Source organism: Psilocybe cubensis, chromosome 2, assembly GCF_017499595.1.
Source record: "Psilocybe cubensis strain MGC-MH-2018 chromosome 2, whole genome shotgun sequence".
NCBI classification, from domain to species: Eukaryota; Fungi; Basidiomycota; class Agaricomycetes; order Agaricales; family Agrocybaceae; genus Psilocybe; species Psilocybe cubensis.
Window position 1 is genome coordinate 3,902,402 of NC_063000.1, and position 17,924 is coordinate 3,920,325.

Below are 17,924 nucleotides of genomic sequence, written 5' to 3' on the forward strand. Positions count from 1 at the left end.
CGAGAATCTTACATACACTCGCAAGCACAAGCGCCCGTCTGTATTCCGACTTTCGAATCTTCGTGTCCACGACCACGGTCACGGATTCCCCCAGAGCCCACGTCCTACGTCTTGAAATGCCCACTTTACAACCAAGAGCCTTACATTCCACATCGCAGACTCTAATTCCCGATGCCCAATACCGGAAACTATGACTCATCCCGGAAACTAGCGCCCAGAACTAATCTGATTCAGGGGGATTCATTGTGTCGACCCTATCTCAGTTTTAGCGGAGACCTCATTCTCATTATCACGAAGCGCACGCATTCAGAGGTTGGGTCGGGGATTGGAGATGGGAGATGGGAAGAGATACGTGTGTTGCGAGCAGATCCGACTTCCAACATCACGGTGCTGTGTACAAATGCACACGTATACTCACGTCCATTGATACATTCAGAAACGCATCGCATACGTGCAGTTTACATGCACGCACACTCTGAAGCGCCCGTCTGTATCCGCTTTTTTGTTTCCGCCTCCGTGCCTATGAAGACATATACAAATCCCAGGAGTCCCCAGATCCCACATACTCAACCAATGACCCAAGTCCCAGGTCCTAGCCTCTCCCATATCCCAGAGGCCACATCTGACACTCTGTTCCCAGCTCCCAATGCCGGAAACTTGAGTGTTGCTTCGTTGTGGTACAAGAACCAGAGCCAGAGTCAATGTCAGAGGTCTCCGTGCGTGCTAAAACCGAGGTGGAGTTGGTGGAAGCGGAGGTGTTGCAGGGAGAGGTGTGTGGATGATGTGGACGATGCGCCTCTATGTCGATGAGGCATTATTCTTTTTCCTCGTTTTTCTTTCTAGGTTTGTTCATATGTTCTTGTTTTGTTTACTGGATCATCCGAGTCTTTCGTTCTTACCCGCCTCCCTTTTTTTCAACTTGATTTGTCAATGTTACGATTTGTGAACTTTGTGTTTCCATCCTTTTTTCTTTTTTTCGTTCGATATTTAATTCGATTTGTGGTTTTGTTTCCGTTTGCGTTTGTGGTTTTGTCTCTAACTCTAACTCTGCCTCTTTCTTTCTTTCCCTTTGCCGTCACCTTTTGTTTTTGACCGTCCATATTTTTCCAATCGGTGTATACGTAGTAAATAGGTGCATAAATTGTATAGGGTTCACTGTCCATGCTTCCTTTGGTTGTGGAACATTAAATAGGGGAGGTCAGAGTGGACGATTCAGCGGCGATTCAGCGACGCGATTCAGGAATCAGAGGCGATTCTGGGTCATTAGAAGCGTGGGAAAACGCTGAATCGGCACAGAAATGCAATTCTGCCTCTATGAATTCAAATTTCAGTCTTAAATAATTTTTTCCTCATAGAATCTGTAGTTCCTGAAGCAATTTGAAAGCCTCTTAAAGATGTTTCAACTATATGTATTGAAAACATTGAATTTATCAGAATCCTCCCTTCTCCCACTGCGGGCATTGGCTCCAATAATTACATGAGCAAATGCTGAAATGTACTTCGATATTTTCAATAATTATTCAATATGTATCACGGCTCGTTAAAGGTTTAAAATATTCAACATTTACTTGCTTGAATACATGTTGAAAGACTAGTAAAGTTGCCTATTTATATTGTTTCATGTTTTCAGCTGTCAACTACACAATGTAATCCCCCGATGCCCATCCATCATTTCTTTCAAAAACATTCACAACTTATTTATCCATTCTCCTCAGATATACCTTGAATAAATGTTGAAAAATTAAAATACTAAGAATATCAATTATCATATATTCAAAATATACTCAGTAGTTATTGAAGCCAATGTCCGCAGTGTCTCTGTGCTTTCAGAACATGGAATTTAAGTGAATACAGGAAATATACTGGTCTCAGCAGCAAATATATCGTATTCAATACTTCAATTAAATGAGAAGGGTTATGCATCACTATGCATACCATGTAAGTTGAAAATTGCAGAAACAAACTTTGCTATTCTGCTGAATCGGAAACTTGAATCGATTGCGCTTCGGAAGCAAATTCTGATCCCATTAATGCATGAGTCCTGACCTGAATCGTGTCAGAATCACCTCGGAATCGTCCACTCTGACCTCCCCTATTTGCTCAACTCGCTCATTCTTTCTTTCCTTTTTTATATTTGCTCCTTCCTTATTTGTAGTCGGACCATTGGATCCGGTAGCCCCTGTTCATCTGCTGAGTCTAGCAGTTTTTTTTCTTCAGCGTACAGCGCATCACTTTCTTTATATTTCTCATCAACCTCCGTAGCTATTCTTTCCTTACATATACTGGCTCGTCTCATTCTCGGTACCTCAGCCCTTGTTTCCTTTCAGCTGAGGTAAATTCAGTTTGTTGTTGTTCATAGGAATTAGCTGACATAGTTCGTAGACTCATCGTATTCAGTTTCCTTCAATTTTCATCTGGACCGTAGGAGTTGGCACAGTCCATGATGCAGGCCTTATGGATGCACACAAACATTCCTACGTCATTCCTGAGCTCGTGGCTCCAAACTTGAAAACTTTATCCATCAATGCACCGCTGGATAGGAAATTCTCCTCGACGTGGCCGGACTTTTGAACTTGATGAGACAAAGACTGAAAACAGAATCTTTACGGCAATTATTAGTAAGTAACTAAGACCGTAGCGAGGTATTCCCGGGGATCCCCGCTCCTCTCCGTTAAACTACGCCATTGACAAGTACGGTATTTAATTCAAACTTTTCTTTGTTTCTCTAAAGCATTGGTGTTGCTATACGGTCATTGACTCTATTTGGCAGAATTCACAAATCCACAGCAGAAGGATCCATGCAAACGATAGACCAGCTTTTGACTAGCAATGATGAACCCTCCGAGGAGCAAGTCCACGAAGTGCGACGACTGTTGATGGACCCTAAACAAGAGGCTGAATACCTTGATGCGGAGATCCAAAAAGCAAGAAGTCTCCTCCAGGAACTGGAAGAGAAACGAACAAAGGCCGGGGGAACCATTCGACGCTATGAAGCCATCTTGTCTCCAATCCGTCGTGTTCCTCCAGATGTTCTTCGCGTTGTGTTCCTTTACTGTCTCGTAACCCATCGGAACCCTGCAATATCAATAAAGGAGGCACCTCTGCTTTTGACTCACGTATGCAGCTCGTGGAGGACCCTCGCTCTGAACACACCAGCTCTGTGGGCCCGGATACATATCTCGTTCACGAATCAGGACCTGTTGCCAGAGATTTTGGAAAAAGAGGGACAGTTCGAGGGTGGTGCTTGTGCAGTTCCTCAAATTCCAAGATATAGGATAACTGAGATACTGCGGATCCGCTGCGAGGCAGTGGAAGAATGGCTTCGCCGGTCAGCGGGGTGTTCCTTGGCGTTTTCCCTCCACTACACACAGAATAGTGTGTACTCACATATATATGTGATTAATCACACCTCGTTCCACCCTGAAGAATCTAGTTTATCGAGAAGGTTGTTCAAGGCGCTTTCTGATGTATCAAGCCGCTGGCAGCACGTCCGATTGACAATGTCTAATGACGCATATTGCGCATTTGTGGAGTCCTGGGGATCCTCGTATCTCGCTAATAATCTAGTCTCATTCAGGATACTTATTTCCCAAGAGTTTGGACAGCAGGGCGCTCTCTGGGAGATCTTCCCGGGGTTCAGCCTCGCAGCTCCAAATATGAAAATATTGTCTGCTCATACAAGCTGCGTCGGTCTGAGAAAACTTCTATCTCCGTGGCCAACTGCTCTTACTCACATATCAATCGACTCAGCAATATCTACGAAACAAGCGGCGTTTGTTCTTCAGAGATCTCCTCAGCTTGTACACGTCAAAATGTGTATAAATCCGCTAGAACATTACTCGGAAGGGATGTTGGAAACCATCCTGACCCAGGAAACATATCTTCCTGAACTTCGTACATTCCTCATCAAGGACTTTTTATCCACCTCCCCATGCACTGAAGACTTTTACGACAAAATTATTGCTCCCAATCTTTCATATATTTCATTTTGGGCGCCACGGCCGGCCCTTTATGTTGACACCCATGGTGGCGACCATAGTCGTCCGCTTACACCACTTCGGGGGCTCCTCCTGAAGTCCATTCACCTCAAAACACTGGTGCTCAGCGTGGACCGGTACACATGTGCAGAAATTTCCGAACTTCTGCGAAGCGCCACTACAGTCACGCACCTCGTTTATAGAGCTCCGAAGCTCATGTATGATTCGGAATGGGGATGTCCGTCCAACTCGGCGCACGAAGCTTATTCATATCCTAAGTGGAAATTTACATCCGTATTTCTCTCTGACAGTGACAAGGAATTGCTTCTGCTTCCAAACCTGGAGAAGATTGAGATTGACTCAGACGACAAAGTCCCTTATGTAACGGATCAAGAAATAATCCAGTTTGTAATCAACAGATTGGACCCCTCGCCTTCTAGTAATTTCTCAATACTCAAGGATGTAAAGATGAAATACTCCCAAAGAACAACCATGGATGTTATAAAACAGATTTCGGAGCACGCGAGGGAGGTTGGTGTTCCCATGAACGATATAAAACTCGATTTAAAGGCCTATAGAACGAGGCGTGAAAACGCACCAGCGCCTACGAGCACAAACTTCGGACTGAAGGAACAATCCAAAGCATGGGATCAACGTTGCGTCGAAGAACAAGTCAGTAGTCAGTATTCTGAACATCTTCCTATGCTTCAGAGCTCCTGTCTCGCCCAAAGACTGATATAATATATACAGGAGACGAAAGACCGTTTGCAAAGCCATACAATGATTTATGATCGCTCAAGTACTGATATTATATATATAGGAGACAAGGGACCATTGATGAAGACATACGAAGATCTATGAGTGGCAAGTGCAATCGTTGGCAATAAAATAGCGTCTTCCTTTGATAATCATTCTAGTTTATTGAAGATATCTCTTTAGCGTTACTCGTATTCTCCAATTGCCGTGTAGTGCTACAGAAACCGGTGTACATATCAAGGGTGATCTCATATCGCTAGGATGATTCTTTCCATTTTCAGCAGTTGCAATGGATTGTCGAGAAACGGACGACCACGAATGTCATTGTCCATGCATCCCAATAAAACCGGGCAACAGAAATATGTCAAACTTAAAGATCAAACTTTTCACGTATGCGCACTGTCCATTAGATATTGGTAGAGAGTAGTGCGAGCGACAATTAGAACGATCTGACGTATTATGGCAAGCGAAGCGCTCACATGAAAAACATGTTCTATAACATCATTAAGTCGCAATGCAATGTCGGGCAGGGGTGTCCGCTATGAGAGTTTTTCTGACGGTCAACCGTCGCGTTGATACCCTTTACGCGAGCTCAATGAATAGAATGAAGCGAGGATGCTGGGGTGTATTGGACTTGAGTCCCGAAGTACTGCCAGGCTTACGTTGAGTCCTGTCGCACTTTAGCAGCTTTTGGGAGTAGTGGGAAAAGATGTCATGTGCGTATATACCAGCCTCTACCTCTCTGTATATCTCGGAAATTTGGTGTTGAGTCTCTCAAGTTTCTCGGAATATTACTATCATCAGTCATCAACTGACAATTGGTCAATTAAACAAAGCGGAGTTGAAAGACCCAAGCTGGTGATATGGCTCAGATTGCACATGATTCCAGGATTGGTGAGGAGATATAAAGCGAGGTGGATTTAGGAGGTCAGGATAGCAAAATCCCGTTATGCGTCTTACTTCGTCCATGTACGTCGATTCCCAAGTATTTGTACATACTAATTATAACCTTGCCAACTAACAAAAATTTCTTAGAATCTTGCTTACCCTGTCCGCGCTCGCCAGTGCTGCGAACCTTCAACCACCCGTAAATCGTACCGCGGGTGCGCATACTCAGGTGCATTGGGATGTGTCGCCTAACGACCGCGAGGAGTCATGGACACTGTTCCTCATGGACCCAGCCTATGCATTTGGGCTATATGCCATCCTCGGCACAGAGATTCAAAACAGCTTGGGTGTAGTAGACGTTGTGCTACCTGTTGGACTGGATCCCAGGTAAAACTGCATTCTTTTGCTGCCGCGGTATCCTCTGACTCTTTGTGTTTGTGAATACAGCAAAGATTACATCTTGAAATCTGTGAAAAATGAGTGAGTGGCAATAACACTCAAAATATGCTCTGAGCTCACATAAACGTTTAAATAGCTGGGTCGACTATGTTCTTCAGGAAAGCCCTATCTTTCATATTACAGCAGCATAAATTGAGGACAAAATTGGAATAAGTAATCTTGTCCCAAAGAATTGTAAAGCCTGGAAGAATGTAGACAGATGTACACTGCGTTTACTACCACTAGTCTACATGATACGTATAATACAATGAACAGAAGCTATCGCTATGTATGCAGCTAGGACCCTTGGCATTTAGCCCAAAGGACGTTCCGTCGGACGGACAAAAATTTTGAAAATCGACCCCTTAGGACGTTCCAAAACCGGACAAAAATGACTGATTTTGAGCAAAATGTCGTTCCAGAATTCCGGACAGAAAAGTTGCAGGACCGCCGAGGTCGATCCAAAAACCGGACATATATCGTGATCAACGACCCTCAAAATATAAAGTCATCGGTTAGCGCTGAGCGCTGAGCGTGTAGTCGCTCCCCGCCCTTTGTATTGTGATACTACGTCGTTGTTTCTAATCTCAATATCGCCTTTTTAGTATTTTGCCCTTAGTAAACCCATAGTTCAAGAGAATAAAAAAGGCGATGAAAATGTTTGCAAAGCGAAATTTAAATATTATTACATAGATTTTCTGCATCACTCATTCAATTGTAGTTATGTATTCCTACCATCAGCTTTTATTCGATTACAGGCATCCACAAAATGGTTCAGAAGTGTCCTAATTGCTGCTGCGCCCGTGAATTTTGTGCCTGTCCGGACACGAATTGGGCCTCTGGAGGGTCGTTCCCAATTTCCGGACAAACTTCCGAAAAAATTGATAGGTCGTTCTACGGTTGGGGACACGCGAAGACATCAATTTTTATATCTTCTGAACGCGAATTTTCTGGAGAAAAGTTCTAGAGAAAACTGATGACAGATTTGAACTCAGACCATTGAAAGGGGAGACCGAATGGATTACTGTGTCCGCGCGTCCGCCGGACATCCGCCGGACAGACTCACGTGACTACCTCGTCACGTCGCGTCTCAATGTACATTGCCCGCGCTCTCGCCCGCTTTGTATATATACTCAACAACCCTAAAAACTAATCCCTAACCCCTAATCCCTAACCCATAATCCCTAACCCCTACACCCAACCCTAAACTACCTAATCCCAACCCTAAACTACCTAATCTAATTAATTAATTAATCCAACCCTAAGAAATAAAACAAACTGCTAAAATATGTCAAGCACTGGAGTGGTGAGATTGAAACTAATAATTCCACCACTGCAGTGGTATAAGTTATGTAGACAATTTCACCACTTCAGTGGTACAAATCATGTGCACTGTTCTAGCACTTGAGTGATATAAGATACATTCTAAATGTTACCACTCCAGTGGTGTAGAAATTATAAAAGTAGCAATAATTACTATTCTTAGCATTGTATTTATTCTATCTGACACACAACTATGACCACTGCAGTGGTGGAATACAACAAGTCAATTTCAGCACTGAAGTGGCAAACTCCAACATATTAATTTCACCACTTCAGTGCTGATATTAACTTGCTACATTCCACCACTGAAGTGGTCATACTTACATGCTGTACTTGATCACTGGAGTGATCAAATTTACATGTCGGATTTGACCACTTCAGTGGTGAAAACTAACATGTCAATTTCACCACCGCGGTGGTCACGTGGATCACGTGCTGTCTGCCGGACGGAGTGTCCGGCGGAAATTATGATTATATTAATCCATTCTATCTGTTGAAAGGAGTTCAAAAATGGTGTTTTCGTGAAGTTCCCACGAGCGGAAAAAATGGCGAAATTTTTGGCCCAAATTTTTGACATTTATGGCTATGTATTGGAGTTATCTAATCATCGATAAGAGCATTCACGTGTTGAGAACCGCGTCAATTGACATCATTGCCCGCTGGGATACCTGGCGATGTTGTTTCTGCTTTTTCACAGCCCATATGGCTGCCTGTCCGGTCAGTCCCAGGCGGTATGCACTCATAAATCTCCATGATCTGTTGATGAACCGTCGAATAACATCAGTTGGACAAGATGCCAAATAGGTTTTCACAGCATCTTTTGCCTCCTGGAAGTTTTTCTTTTCTATTTCACGGTAACGATATTTGCACCACCCCCAGTACTAGAAGAGTCAATACAAAACTTTGAATGATATAAAAATTTGGTACACACTATTTCAATAGGATTAAGTTCACAATGAAATTTAGGAAGGAAGATGCATTCGTGCCCCCGCTCCTTGATAAATGTCTCTAGCCGTGAAGGTTGATTTTTGAAGTCATCCTGTTGACTGAGAAGCCGTGCCATGTAGCAATTTGTGCTATCAATTGAACACACTGGAGAGCATTTGGCACGTAGATTAGCAACTTCAAATCCCCGCTCCTCCAATACTTGCTGAAGCCCTTTTGGTTGCCCATTAGATAATGTCATTTTTTGTAATTTTCCACGAAGATTGACCACAGGATTGGTGTCCGGAATAATTGTGTCCCGCTGAACACGTTGTTTACCACCGTTTGTCTTGTTCATTTCAAACGCTTTGAGTGCGTCATCGGGTAGGGATGCATGTGCAGAAGATTGATCAAAAATGAAAAGCGCCTGTTTGCCTGGATGTGCAGCTTCAAAAACGTTAACAGCATCTTTCATCTGCATTAGCAGTTGATTGCAGTCCCACCATGCATCGCCGCCTGTGCCAGGATAAATAATTTTAGTAGAATCACGTACAACATTACCATCCAAATCAAAAAGAATTAGGCGCCCAGTCTCGGGATTGATAAAAGCAGAGACATGAATCAAGCGGCCACGTCCTTTTTTTCGCAGTGGCTGCTCTCCCGAACAAAGCCATGCACTGTTTGCCATATCATTTCCATGGAAAGTGCTCTCGTCGTGAAAATTAGGAATGATTTCCTTTTCTCCGGGGAGAAGTGTAGGTGGCACTCGTATCAAGCCTGAACCATCAGAACTAGGTTCATATTTTGCCATTCGTTTTTCATATTGAGCCATTAGTGGAAGGAAAACGTTTTGCCTATAATTGACAACATCCGGACGCTCGTGACCATCCATATATACCCCTTTTTTAATCTGGGTGTGACGCCAACCAAGTTTGATTAACCATCGACGAATTGTTCGAATGCTGATAGGTTTTTTTTGGTTTGATATCAAGCTCGGGAAGGATTTGGGTATTGACGGCAACCTGCAGCTTCTTTGGTGTTACTTCTCCGGTCTTTATTGAGTGAAGATAATCCAGTATCCTTTTTTTGACAATCTCATCCTTTAGCAATGTGTGTGCATTTCCGTATCCACCCCGCCGCTCAATAGGAAGCTGTTCAAATAATTGGTAGTGGTGCACAAGCTTCCGTACTTTCCTAGCAAACCAAACACCATCTCCAGAGTGCCATTGTAATGCCAGCATTTTGCTTGCTTCAATACGACGATAGCCTTTGATTCGAAGTGTGGCAAAGTTGCAAATAATGAGGAGTTTGTTGATTTGAGATAATGAAAGACGTTTTGAGTCTGTACCCTTCTTGATGTCCTCCTGAATCTGGGCTCAAAGAACCTTCCAATCCCTAATCTTGACAGGTTGAATAGTCTTGGCCAGTTCCTCTTCCCAATCCTCTATTTGATCATCAGAATCTGGCGGCGGATTATAGTTTTCTGAGTCTGATTCTGGATCCGAAATCCGATTAGATATTTCTGTTTCCACATAAGACAGTTTATTTATAACGTACATTACCTAAGATTTAATAATAAGGATATTACGTGAGACACGGTGGATTTACTTCCGCTACCTAATTAGGAGATTAGCGTGATGTACGTGTGATTTAGCCTGGCAAATCATAGCGTACATGACGTGCCATTTAGCGCTAAATGGAGCCGCCGGGTGGCCTGCGGGATCCGCGCGTCTACCTACACGGAAGAAACACGGGCCGGAAATGAGCCGGACGGGTCCATTTGCATCCCGTGTATTGCAAGCAGACGGATCCGCTTGACCCGTGTTGTGCTGTCAGACGGACCCATTTGACCCGTATCTTCCCAGAGAGGGAGGGATATTTGAGAGGTATTGCGAATCAATGAGCACAAGGGCTCCAAAAATAATTTATTCATCTCTACCGGTATACAAATGCTTTTCCAAACTCGATTCAATCCCTGCCAGCCCAGCGTCAATTTCCTCCAGCGCATTATAAGTCAGAATTTCTGACTGCAGCTGATGCAGGCGGAGGTTCTTAAACGTTGTGACCTTGCTGTCATAACTATTGTCGCCGACGGAACTGTCGATTATTTGGTCGTATGTTGCCCGTAGCTGCTGCTCGGTATAATTCTAAAATAGTTGTCAGTATCTAGTGCTTGGTAATATCTGAGTGCATACATATAGAAAAGGAGGGTTAAAATATGCCGTCTGATCTGTCACATCCTCGAACTCAATGTCAGACTGGGTGGGAGGCGAACCGGGGTAGCCGCCCATGGGATCAAACCTGCCGTAGGTTCGAAAATAAGGGTTTTGAAGGAGCAGGTGGCATGCTTCAGGGGGTGGAGAATAGCGACCTTGCTTCCTCTCAGAGGAAATAGCTGGACGAGAGTCCATAATGATTTTGTCGACGACAGACGTGTATGAAACATGTGCTGCCATCAACGGCGGAGCCACATCATCCCGGATGACAGGCATAGGTGGAGGATCCAGGGTATCTGGAATAACAGGCATAGGGGGAGGAGCCAGGGTAGGTGGAATGACAGGCATAGGGGGAGGAGCTAGGTTATCTGGAATGATTGGCATTGGCGGCGGAGCCGTGTCGTTCCGGATGACAGGCATTGGCGGCGGAGCCGTGTCGTTCCGGATGACAGGCATTGGCGGCGGAGCCGTGTCGTTCCGGATGACTGGCATTGGCGGCGGAGCCGTGTCGTTCCGGATGACTGGCATAGGGGGTGGAGCCAGGTTAGCTGGAATGACAGGCATAGGGGGTGGAGCCAGGTTAGCTGGAATTACTGGCATTGGCGGCGGAGCCAGGTTAGCTGGAATGACAGGCATAGGGGGTGGAGCCAGGTTAGCTGGAATTACTGGCATTGGCGGCGGAGCCAGGTTAGCTGGAATGACAGGCATAGGGGGTGGAGCCAGGTTAGCTGGAATTACTGGCATTGGCGGCGGAGCCAGGTCTTTCCGGATGACTGGCATAGGGGGCGGAGCCAGGTTAGATGAAATGACTGGCATAGGGGGAGGAGCCAGGTTATCTGGAATAACAGGCATAGGGGGTGGAGCCAGGTTATCTGGAATGACTGGCATTGGCGGCGGAGCCAGGTCATCCGTCCTTGCTGTGCGTTTGCTTTCCTTAGAGTTGCTAATATTTGAAGACATTGCTGATGCTCAGAAATCAATTAAAATTTACTTGAATTAATGCCATTAGTCTTACATTTTATAGGTTTTACGGGAGGAGGTTCCTTCAGTTTTTCAAGAAGCCTGGTAAGATTGTTGAGACTGGTGTAGTCAATGGGGGAATTTTTGCTAGAGGTGGGAATAAAGTTGTAGGAGGACATACAGTCCAGAAAGTGCAACTGGGTGGGCTTGTTTATATATCTCACGGAATACAATACTATCCGAGGATTCTCCATGACACGGAAATAGATTCACCCGTGTATCGAACTTAGCAACTTTTGCACAAACTGGATCTGGTGAAGAAATCACATGACTCAGATTGTACATGTTTGTGTATGGTTTTGTTTTGCGGGACCGCTTTTTTTTAGACTTTTTTTAGACTAACTCCAACCACGATCACCACCCCACGTTCTACCGTGCCTCACCCATTAACGCGTCTTCCCCCCCAAAAAAAACGCTTTCCCAATGGCCTCTTCATCTTCCACCACCGCCACCTTCGCCCAACGCCTTGCTGACTGGGAAAAAACCTTTACAGAGTGCTACCGCAATGGCGAAAGCGCGTTCAACGCTCAGTTGGAGCAGCTCTACAGGGACTTGGTGAGTAATCGATATCCCTTGAGCATAAGACTTACTGAACAAAAAAAATTCATCCAAATAGGTTCCACTGTGTCAAGAACACGTCAGGGACGCGGCCAACTTCCGCCTCGTGGATTATGTCGCAAGCCCTGTCGTGTATTCATACAAGACCAGCCAGGGCAAGGACGGCAAGCAGGTAGCAAGGTTCGAGGTCGACTGGGCAAATTTGCATCATCAAGTCGCAAATTTCAAGGCATACCAGCAAGGCCAGGAGGCACAGAGGAAGAGGAGGGAGGAGGAAGAGCAAGAGAAGAGGAGGGAGAAGGAGGAGCAAGAGGAGGAGGAGAGGCAGAGGGTGGAGGAGAGGAGGAAGAGGGAGGTGAGGAGGAAGAGGGAGGAGAAGAAGAAGAGGGAGGAGGAAGAGGAGAGGCAGAGGGAGGAGGAGGAGGAGAGGCAGAGGGAGGAGGAGAGGAGGAAGAGGGAGGAAGAGAAGCAGAAGGTGGAGGAGAGGAGAAAGGATGAGAGGAGGAAGAGGGAGCAGGAGAGGAGGACCAGGGAGCAGGAGAGGCAGAAGGCGGAGGAGAGGAGGAAGAGGGAGCAGGAGCAGGAGCAGGAGCAGGAGACAGACGAGGAGAGGAACAAGGAGGAGACGGAGAAGAGACGGGCCGAGAAGGGCAAGGGCAAGGCAGTCGAACCCCCGGTGGAAGACGGACCCGTGACAGACGCCCACAAAGACAAGGGCAAACGGAAAGCGGCGGACCCCGTGGAGTCCATTCAGTTGGCTCCAGCGGATTACAGGGGCCCACGGACAAAGAAGGGGGAAATTATTCCCCACATTACCGCCTCCAACATGCCCGGTCACCCAGCGTACAGGGAGAAGCTGGAAAGATTGGCGAAGTCCAAGCAGGGGAAATTCAGGAGCAAGGCGATCATAGGAAGCCACACGGACGAAGACGCGGACGCGGACGTCGACGAGGACGACGAAGGCGATAACAAAGGGGCACCGCCTACCACCCCCACTGCCACCCCCACCCGGAAGATGCGCACGCGTTCCGTAAAGAAGGACACCGAGGACGATGTCCCCCCCATCAGGAAGGCGCGGTCGAGATCCCAGAAAGTGCGCCAGGTGCCAGAGGGGATGGTGGACATGGTGGAAAGGTGCACGGCATGCATCAAATTCAAGGTGCCATGCTATGTCAAGGGGGAGACAGGCACTGAGCCTCTCGTCCCCGTGAAGCACCAATCTTGCGAGTCTTGCAAGTCTCGCAAGATCCACTGCAGCTTCTACCCGGGGCGCAACACCTTCGTGGGTCAATTTTTGACGACGCCACTGGGAAGCTATGGGGAGGCGTTGAAGTTGGAGGAGGGAGAAGATGTTCCGGCGAAGGGGAAGGCCGGGGAAGGGTCGTTCCCCGAGGATGTGGGAGAACTGCTTGTGCAGCTCTTTGAGCGCCAAGGCAGAATCATGGAACGGCTGGACGGGTTATCCGCGTCCATGACGGCGATTAATGCACGGATTGCGACGTTTGCCGAGACGAACTTGGCGGTGGAGAACAGGATGAAGAGCATCGAGGACGGCATCCAAGAGGTGAAGGCCGAATGGACCATGGCCAAAGAACAAGTGGCAGGAAGCACCTCGCTTTCCGTCACGATGTTCAACGACATCACCAAGAGGATCAACCACGTCCGAGATGTGGTCGACGATTTGCTGGAGCAGGATGAACAAAGGAATCCCGCCCCCAAACAGGCAGCAGGACCCTCCAAGACGGAGGTCGAACAAGAATCGGGTCCGTCGCGGACCCGTGAACCCACCTCTGTGCCACAATCCCCAAGCGCACCACCACCGCCAGCACCCCTCCCTTCCCCACCTCCACCTCCAGCAGCACCCACTCTCCCTTCCCCTCCTCCACCACCGCCAGCACCTGTCCTCCCTTCCCCTCCCCCACCTCCACCCGCACCCGTCCTCCCTGCCGTGTCTGCGCCACCAACAGCGCTATTCTTGCCCGGTTCGACTCCGGAAGCGCCTTCGCCCCCCCCAGCTGGCCGACCCTCGCTCCCACCGGTACCGCCCATCCTTTCCCTGTCTCCACCACCCCCTCTCCCAGCTCCACGTCCTCGAAGTTCGACGTCAAAGGCCGCACCGTTGTCAAAGGGTGCACCATCGTCAAAGGCCGCGCCATCGTCAAAGGCCGGCCCATCCTCAAAGGCTAAGCCATTGTCAAAGGCTAAGCCATCCTCCAAGGCTGGGCCATCCGGGAATGGACACTCATCGGAGTTGTCTGAGCCCTCGGACAGCGACGAGGTTGAAATTGTGGAGGAGGAGGATGTTGAGATCGTGGCGTCCACGCTGCCCGCGTCGAACATAGCCACAAAGACAAGGGCTGGACGAAAGCGAAAGGCGGAAACGACTCTGGCTGAAGCATCGCGCTCGCCCAAAAAATCCAAGGCCCAAAAAAAGTAGTGTATTTCAATTCTTTGTAACTTTTTTTTGGTCTCCTTTTTTGCCTGTCATATATTACATTGCTCACATCCCTATACAATTTTTTCATCATTTGGACTGTATATAGTTTTTACTCTCATGTGCTCATCTGTTTTATACCTCTCCCAAAAAGTAGCACTTGATGATTTTTAATGAACCCCGCTTTCTGTTTTGATTTTGTGTGAAAACATGTTTGAGAAACATCAAGATAAGAATAAAAAGCATCACATTCAATAGGTATCATGAATCTACTTCAACAGCTAGGCTTTCAAAGTTTTTTTTCTTTGTCTTTTACCTGCTACAGCAAGCAGACTTGCTTCCTGAAGTGCTAAGGCATCCGAAGTCACATTCCTGCGGGCCCGTGTTTCATCCGTATCTGGACTTGTTACTGTCTCCACAAAGGCATCACAAGTCACGTCCCTGCCGGCCCGTGTATTATCCGTGTCTTGGGTTGTTCCTGTTTGGACTCCATCTTCTTCCACTGTGTCAAGTAGATCTGAGTAGGGCTTTGTTCTTTTCCTAGGTTGAATCCTTCTAGTTGGTTTTGGCTTAACTGGGGGGGGTACAGAACTCTCTTCATCGGGTCCGTCCATTTCCGCCGTTCCGACATATGGCTTTGTTCTTTTTCTTGGCATAATCTTTCTAGCTGGCTTGGGAGGCGCCTCCTCAACCTCTGGAGTTGGGCTGGATGATGGATTGACAATTGTTGGGCTGGATCTACTTGGTAGAGAGGGTGGCTCGCTAGATCTTGAAGGTGCGTCGGTAGGAGTCTCATCCGTCTCTGGCGTGACTTCAAATCTGGCAGTAGTGCGTGGCATCGCGGATGCCGGACTGCCCCGTCCATTATCAAACTCTGACAGATTGGATGATTCAGAGTCGCTTGAAGATTGGGTTTGAAGTCGTATAGCTTTTTGCCTCAGCCGACGTTTGGTTATGGCTGCAGGAGGTGGAGGTATCGGGTGGGCTTCTAGGCCGTCAAACAAGTTGGACGGATAGAGAGGTTCCATAATGTCATAGCCATTTCCAAAAACCTTTGAGAATTTAAAGGGGATGTCTCCTTGCGCTTGACGGTCCCTCCATAGCTTGAGAATTGCAGAAGTTGACTCCAGGCGGAGCCGGCTCGGATCCGTCACGGGGATTGAACTTGGCCAATACTCTGGATCAATCATTTCTGCAGAACGCCTTTCAAGAGCATCCCAAGGAACACTTGAACCAGGCCTATCCTTGGCTAAAGCTGTATACATAGTTAGCAAGTTTGTTGAGGACATAGACAAATTACACACCATAAACCTTGTTCATGTAAATTCTAATAATTGACTTTTGCGCATAAGCGACTTCTCTCCCAGTTGAGCCATAGATAGGACTAGGTACTATTGGAAATCCATTGCTGCTAAACTTGAGGGATTTTTCATGAAACGATGCATCTGGCAGTGCTGGATTGGCCACACCCTTCTCTATTTCTGAAATGTGGACGAGGTATTGAACAAACGCTCTGCGAAAAGCGGCCAACTCGGATGGAAAGAGTTGCCCAAAGGAAGGAATTCTGACATCGTCGAGTGCTAGATCGCTTGTCTGGGTCCTTCAATGCCCATCAGTCAACATTAATACGGGCCAAATTATTCCGCCGTGAATGCTTACGGCGGAAACTTTATCCGCCGTAAACACCCTACGGCGGATAAAGTTTCCGCCGTAAGCATTCACGGCGGAACTTGTTCATGCCGTGTTTAACACTTACATTGAGTATTCGATTTTACCCTCAATATCATAATGCCCCTCAAAGGTAATGGACCTCATACCCATTCTCTGCCACTTAAGTTTCTCCATTTGTCGAAGTATTTTTCTGCCTTGCCTGGCAGCAGTCCTGCAGATGTCAGATTGACGGCGGAAACAAGTTCCACCGACTCACTTTGCCTTCATTGATTTTGAAACACCTTTCTTATTCCATTCCTCGAGGATCTCCATGAACCTGTCCCGCTCCTCCTGAGTCAATCTGGCCTCAACCTGCTTACGTCCTTGTTGATAAAACTTCATCCAATCTTTACTTCCACGAGCAGCATTCCCTGATAGAAGCGCAACCTCGGAGTCAATCTCTGCCGACTTCTCCTCACGGAATACCGTCTGAAAGGTTATACGGGAGTTCAATCCTTCCAATTTTACACCAATTCGATTTGACGCATGGTTTCTAAACCAATTAAAAATTCGCTATTGTGATGGTTTATGTGTGTAACAAAATTTTCAAAGAAACAACGAGCTCACATGCTTCTTCACCTTCCATTCTTTGTGTAGTTGCTTATCTTCCTTCCTAGCACGTCTAGAGTATCTGTGATCCCATGTAGCTTGCAGCTCAGGTATGACAGTGTTCTGTATGTAGTCTGCTTTGGATGACTTTGATGTATCTTTGTAGGGCTGTACATGCTTTTTCAACACGCGCATTTCCTTTGTGGTCCATATATTTGATTCTTCCGGCGGAAAGTCACCCTCCGCCGTCTGTCCGCTTCTGGGTCCGTTGTGGGTTGTGGCATTTGCGGTGGAAGGAAGCGGATCCGCGTCGGGGGATGCATTGGTGGGCATAATTGCAGCGATGTAACAAGTAGCTTATCGATGAGTATCTGTGTGATCTAGTCAAATCTCACGTCATACGGAGATAAAATAAGCTTCCGATCATACTAAATGAATGATGTGATGTCATATTTTTCCCAATCAGGTAATCCCGCTTCATCGTCGGCCACGATGATCAAAGCATGCTGGTCGCTGTCACATACATTGACCTCATGATTTTGCAATAGTTCCCTCTGCACTCAATCAATAAACATGAAATTTTGTAAACATTTAGCGCTTTATATAAAGATAATCTTACAAGGTTTTAAATTCTTGTTAGATGGCTGTAAAGATACAGAAACACAAAATTCAAATTCACGTCTTCTCACCCAAAACTTGTGAAACCCAAAACGGCAGTCATCTCAGAGACCATGAGAGGTATTCAAATGCATAATTTTTTTCAAAAAATATAATGATCCCAGTGAGCTCATTTTGACACATTTTCTAGTATATTGAGAATATCTCCTTAAATACGAGGATTCACATTCTACAAAAAATGTCATTCGGTAGCTATTAAAAATATCTTTCATATGATATACGCCGGAGGAATGAGGGGCCAGCCAGTGAAAAGATATTTCAAAAACACTCCAAAGTGTGGTTCTGAAAGGGTCGTTCTGCATCATATTGTACATTTATGATGGGATCACGTCCATTTTGTGCATCTCTGGATTAAGTTTTGTTCATAACATTTCACTCACTCATCCAAATATGCTGCAAGATAGATCATATGAAAGCTATTTTTCTCCTCTTTAAAACGGCATAATTGAGGGA

The 17,924-nt window shown here is 46.4% G+C and overlaps 5 protein-coding genes across 5 annotated transcripts; 3 read left to right on the top strand and 2 right to left on the bottom strand.

Moving 5' to 3' along the window:
* Positions 1-1,927: 1,927 nt before the first annotated feature.
* On the top strand, positions 1,928-4,718 carry JR316_0002761 (uncharacterized protein; the record flags this gene model as incomplete). The annotated part of the gene is made up of 5 exons (XM_047888548.1): positions 1,928-1,938; positions 2,156-2,172; positions 2,426-2,555; positions 2,732-3,328; positions 3,578-4,718. 5 exons carry the CDS (start codon positions 1,928-1,930, stop codon positions 4,716-4,718), a joined length of 1,896 nt encoding a protein of 631 aa, XP_047753471.1.
* Positions 4,719-5,682: 964 nt separating this feature from the next.
* On the top strand, positions 5,683-6,211 carry JR316_0002762 (uncharacterized protein; the record flags this gene model as incomplete). The annotated part of the gene is made up of 4 exons (XM_047888549.1): positions 5,683-5,702; positions 5,769-6,008; positions 6,069-6,101; positions 6,157-6,211. 4 exons carry the CDS (start codon positions 5,683-5,685, stop codon positions 6,209-6,211), a joined length of 348 nt encoding a protein of 115 aa, XP_047753472.1.
* A 4,020-nt stretch (positions 6,212-10,231) lies between these two features.
* JR316_0002763 (uncharacterized protein) lies at positions 10,232-11,482 on the bottom strand (the record flags this gene model as incomplete). The annotated part of the gene is made up of 2 exons (XM_047888550.1): positions 10,232-10,453; positions 10,502-11,482. 2 exons carry the CDS (start codon positions 11,480-11,482, stop codon positions 10,232-10,234), a joined length of 1,203 nt encoding a protein of 400 aa, XP_047753473.1.
* A 483-nt stretch (positions 11,483-11,965) lies between these two features.
* JR316_0002764 (uncharacterized protein) lies at positions 11,966-14,537 on the top strand (the record flags this gene model as incomplete). Its single annotated transcript, XM_047888551.1, has 2 exons — positions 11,966-12,097; positions 12,159-14,537. 2 exons carry the CDS (start codon positions 11,966-11,968, stop codon positions 14,535-14,537), a joined length of 2,511 nt encoding a protein of 836 aa, XP_047753474.1.
* A 278-nt stretch (positions 14,538-14,815) lies between these two features.
* JR316_0002765 (uncharacterized protein) lies at positions 14,816-17,126 on the bottom strand (the record flags this gene model as incomplete). The annotated part of the gene is made up of 5 exons (XM_047888552.1): positions 14,816-15,789; positions 15,839-16,134; positions 16,291-16,416; positions 16,462-16,757; positions 16,812-17,126. 5 exons carry the CDS (start codon positions 17,124-17,126, stop codon positions 14,816-14,818), a joined length of 2,007 nt encoding a protein of 668 aa, XP_047753475.1.
* Positions 17,127-17,924: the final 798 nt, after the last annotated feature.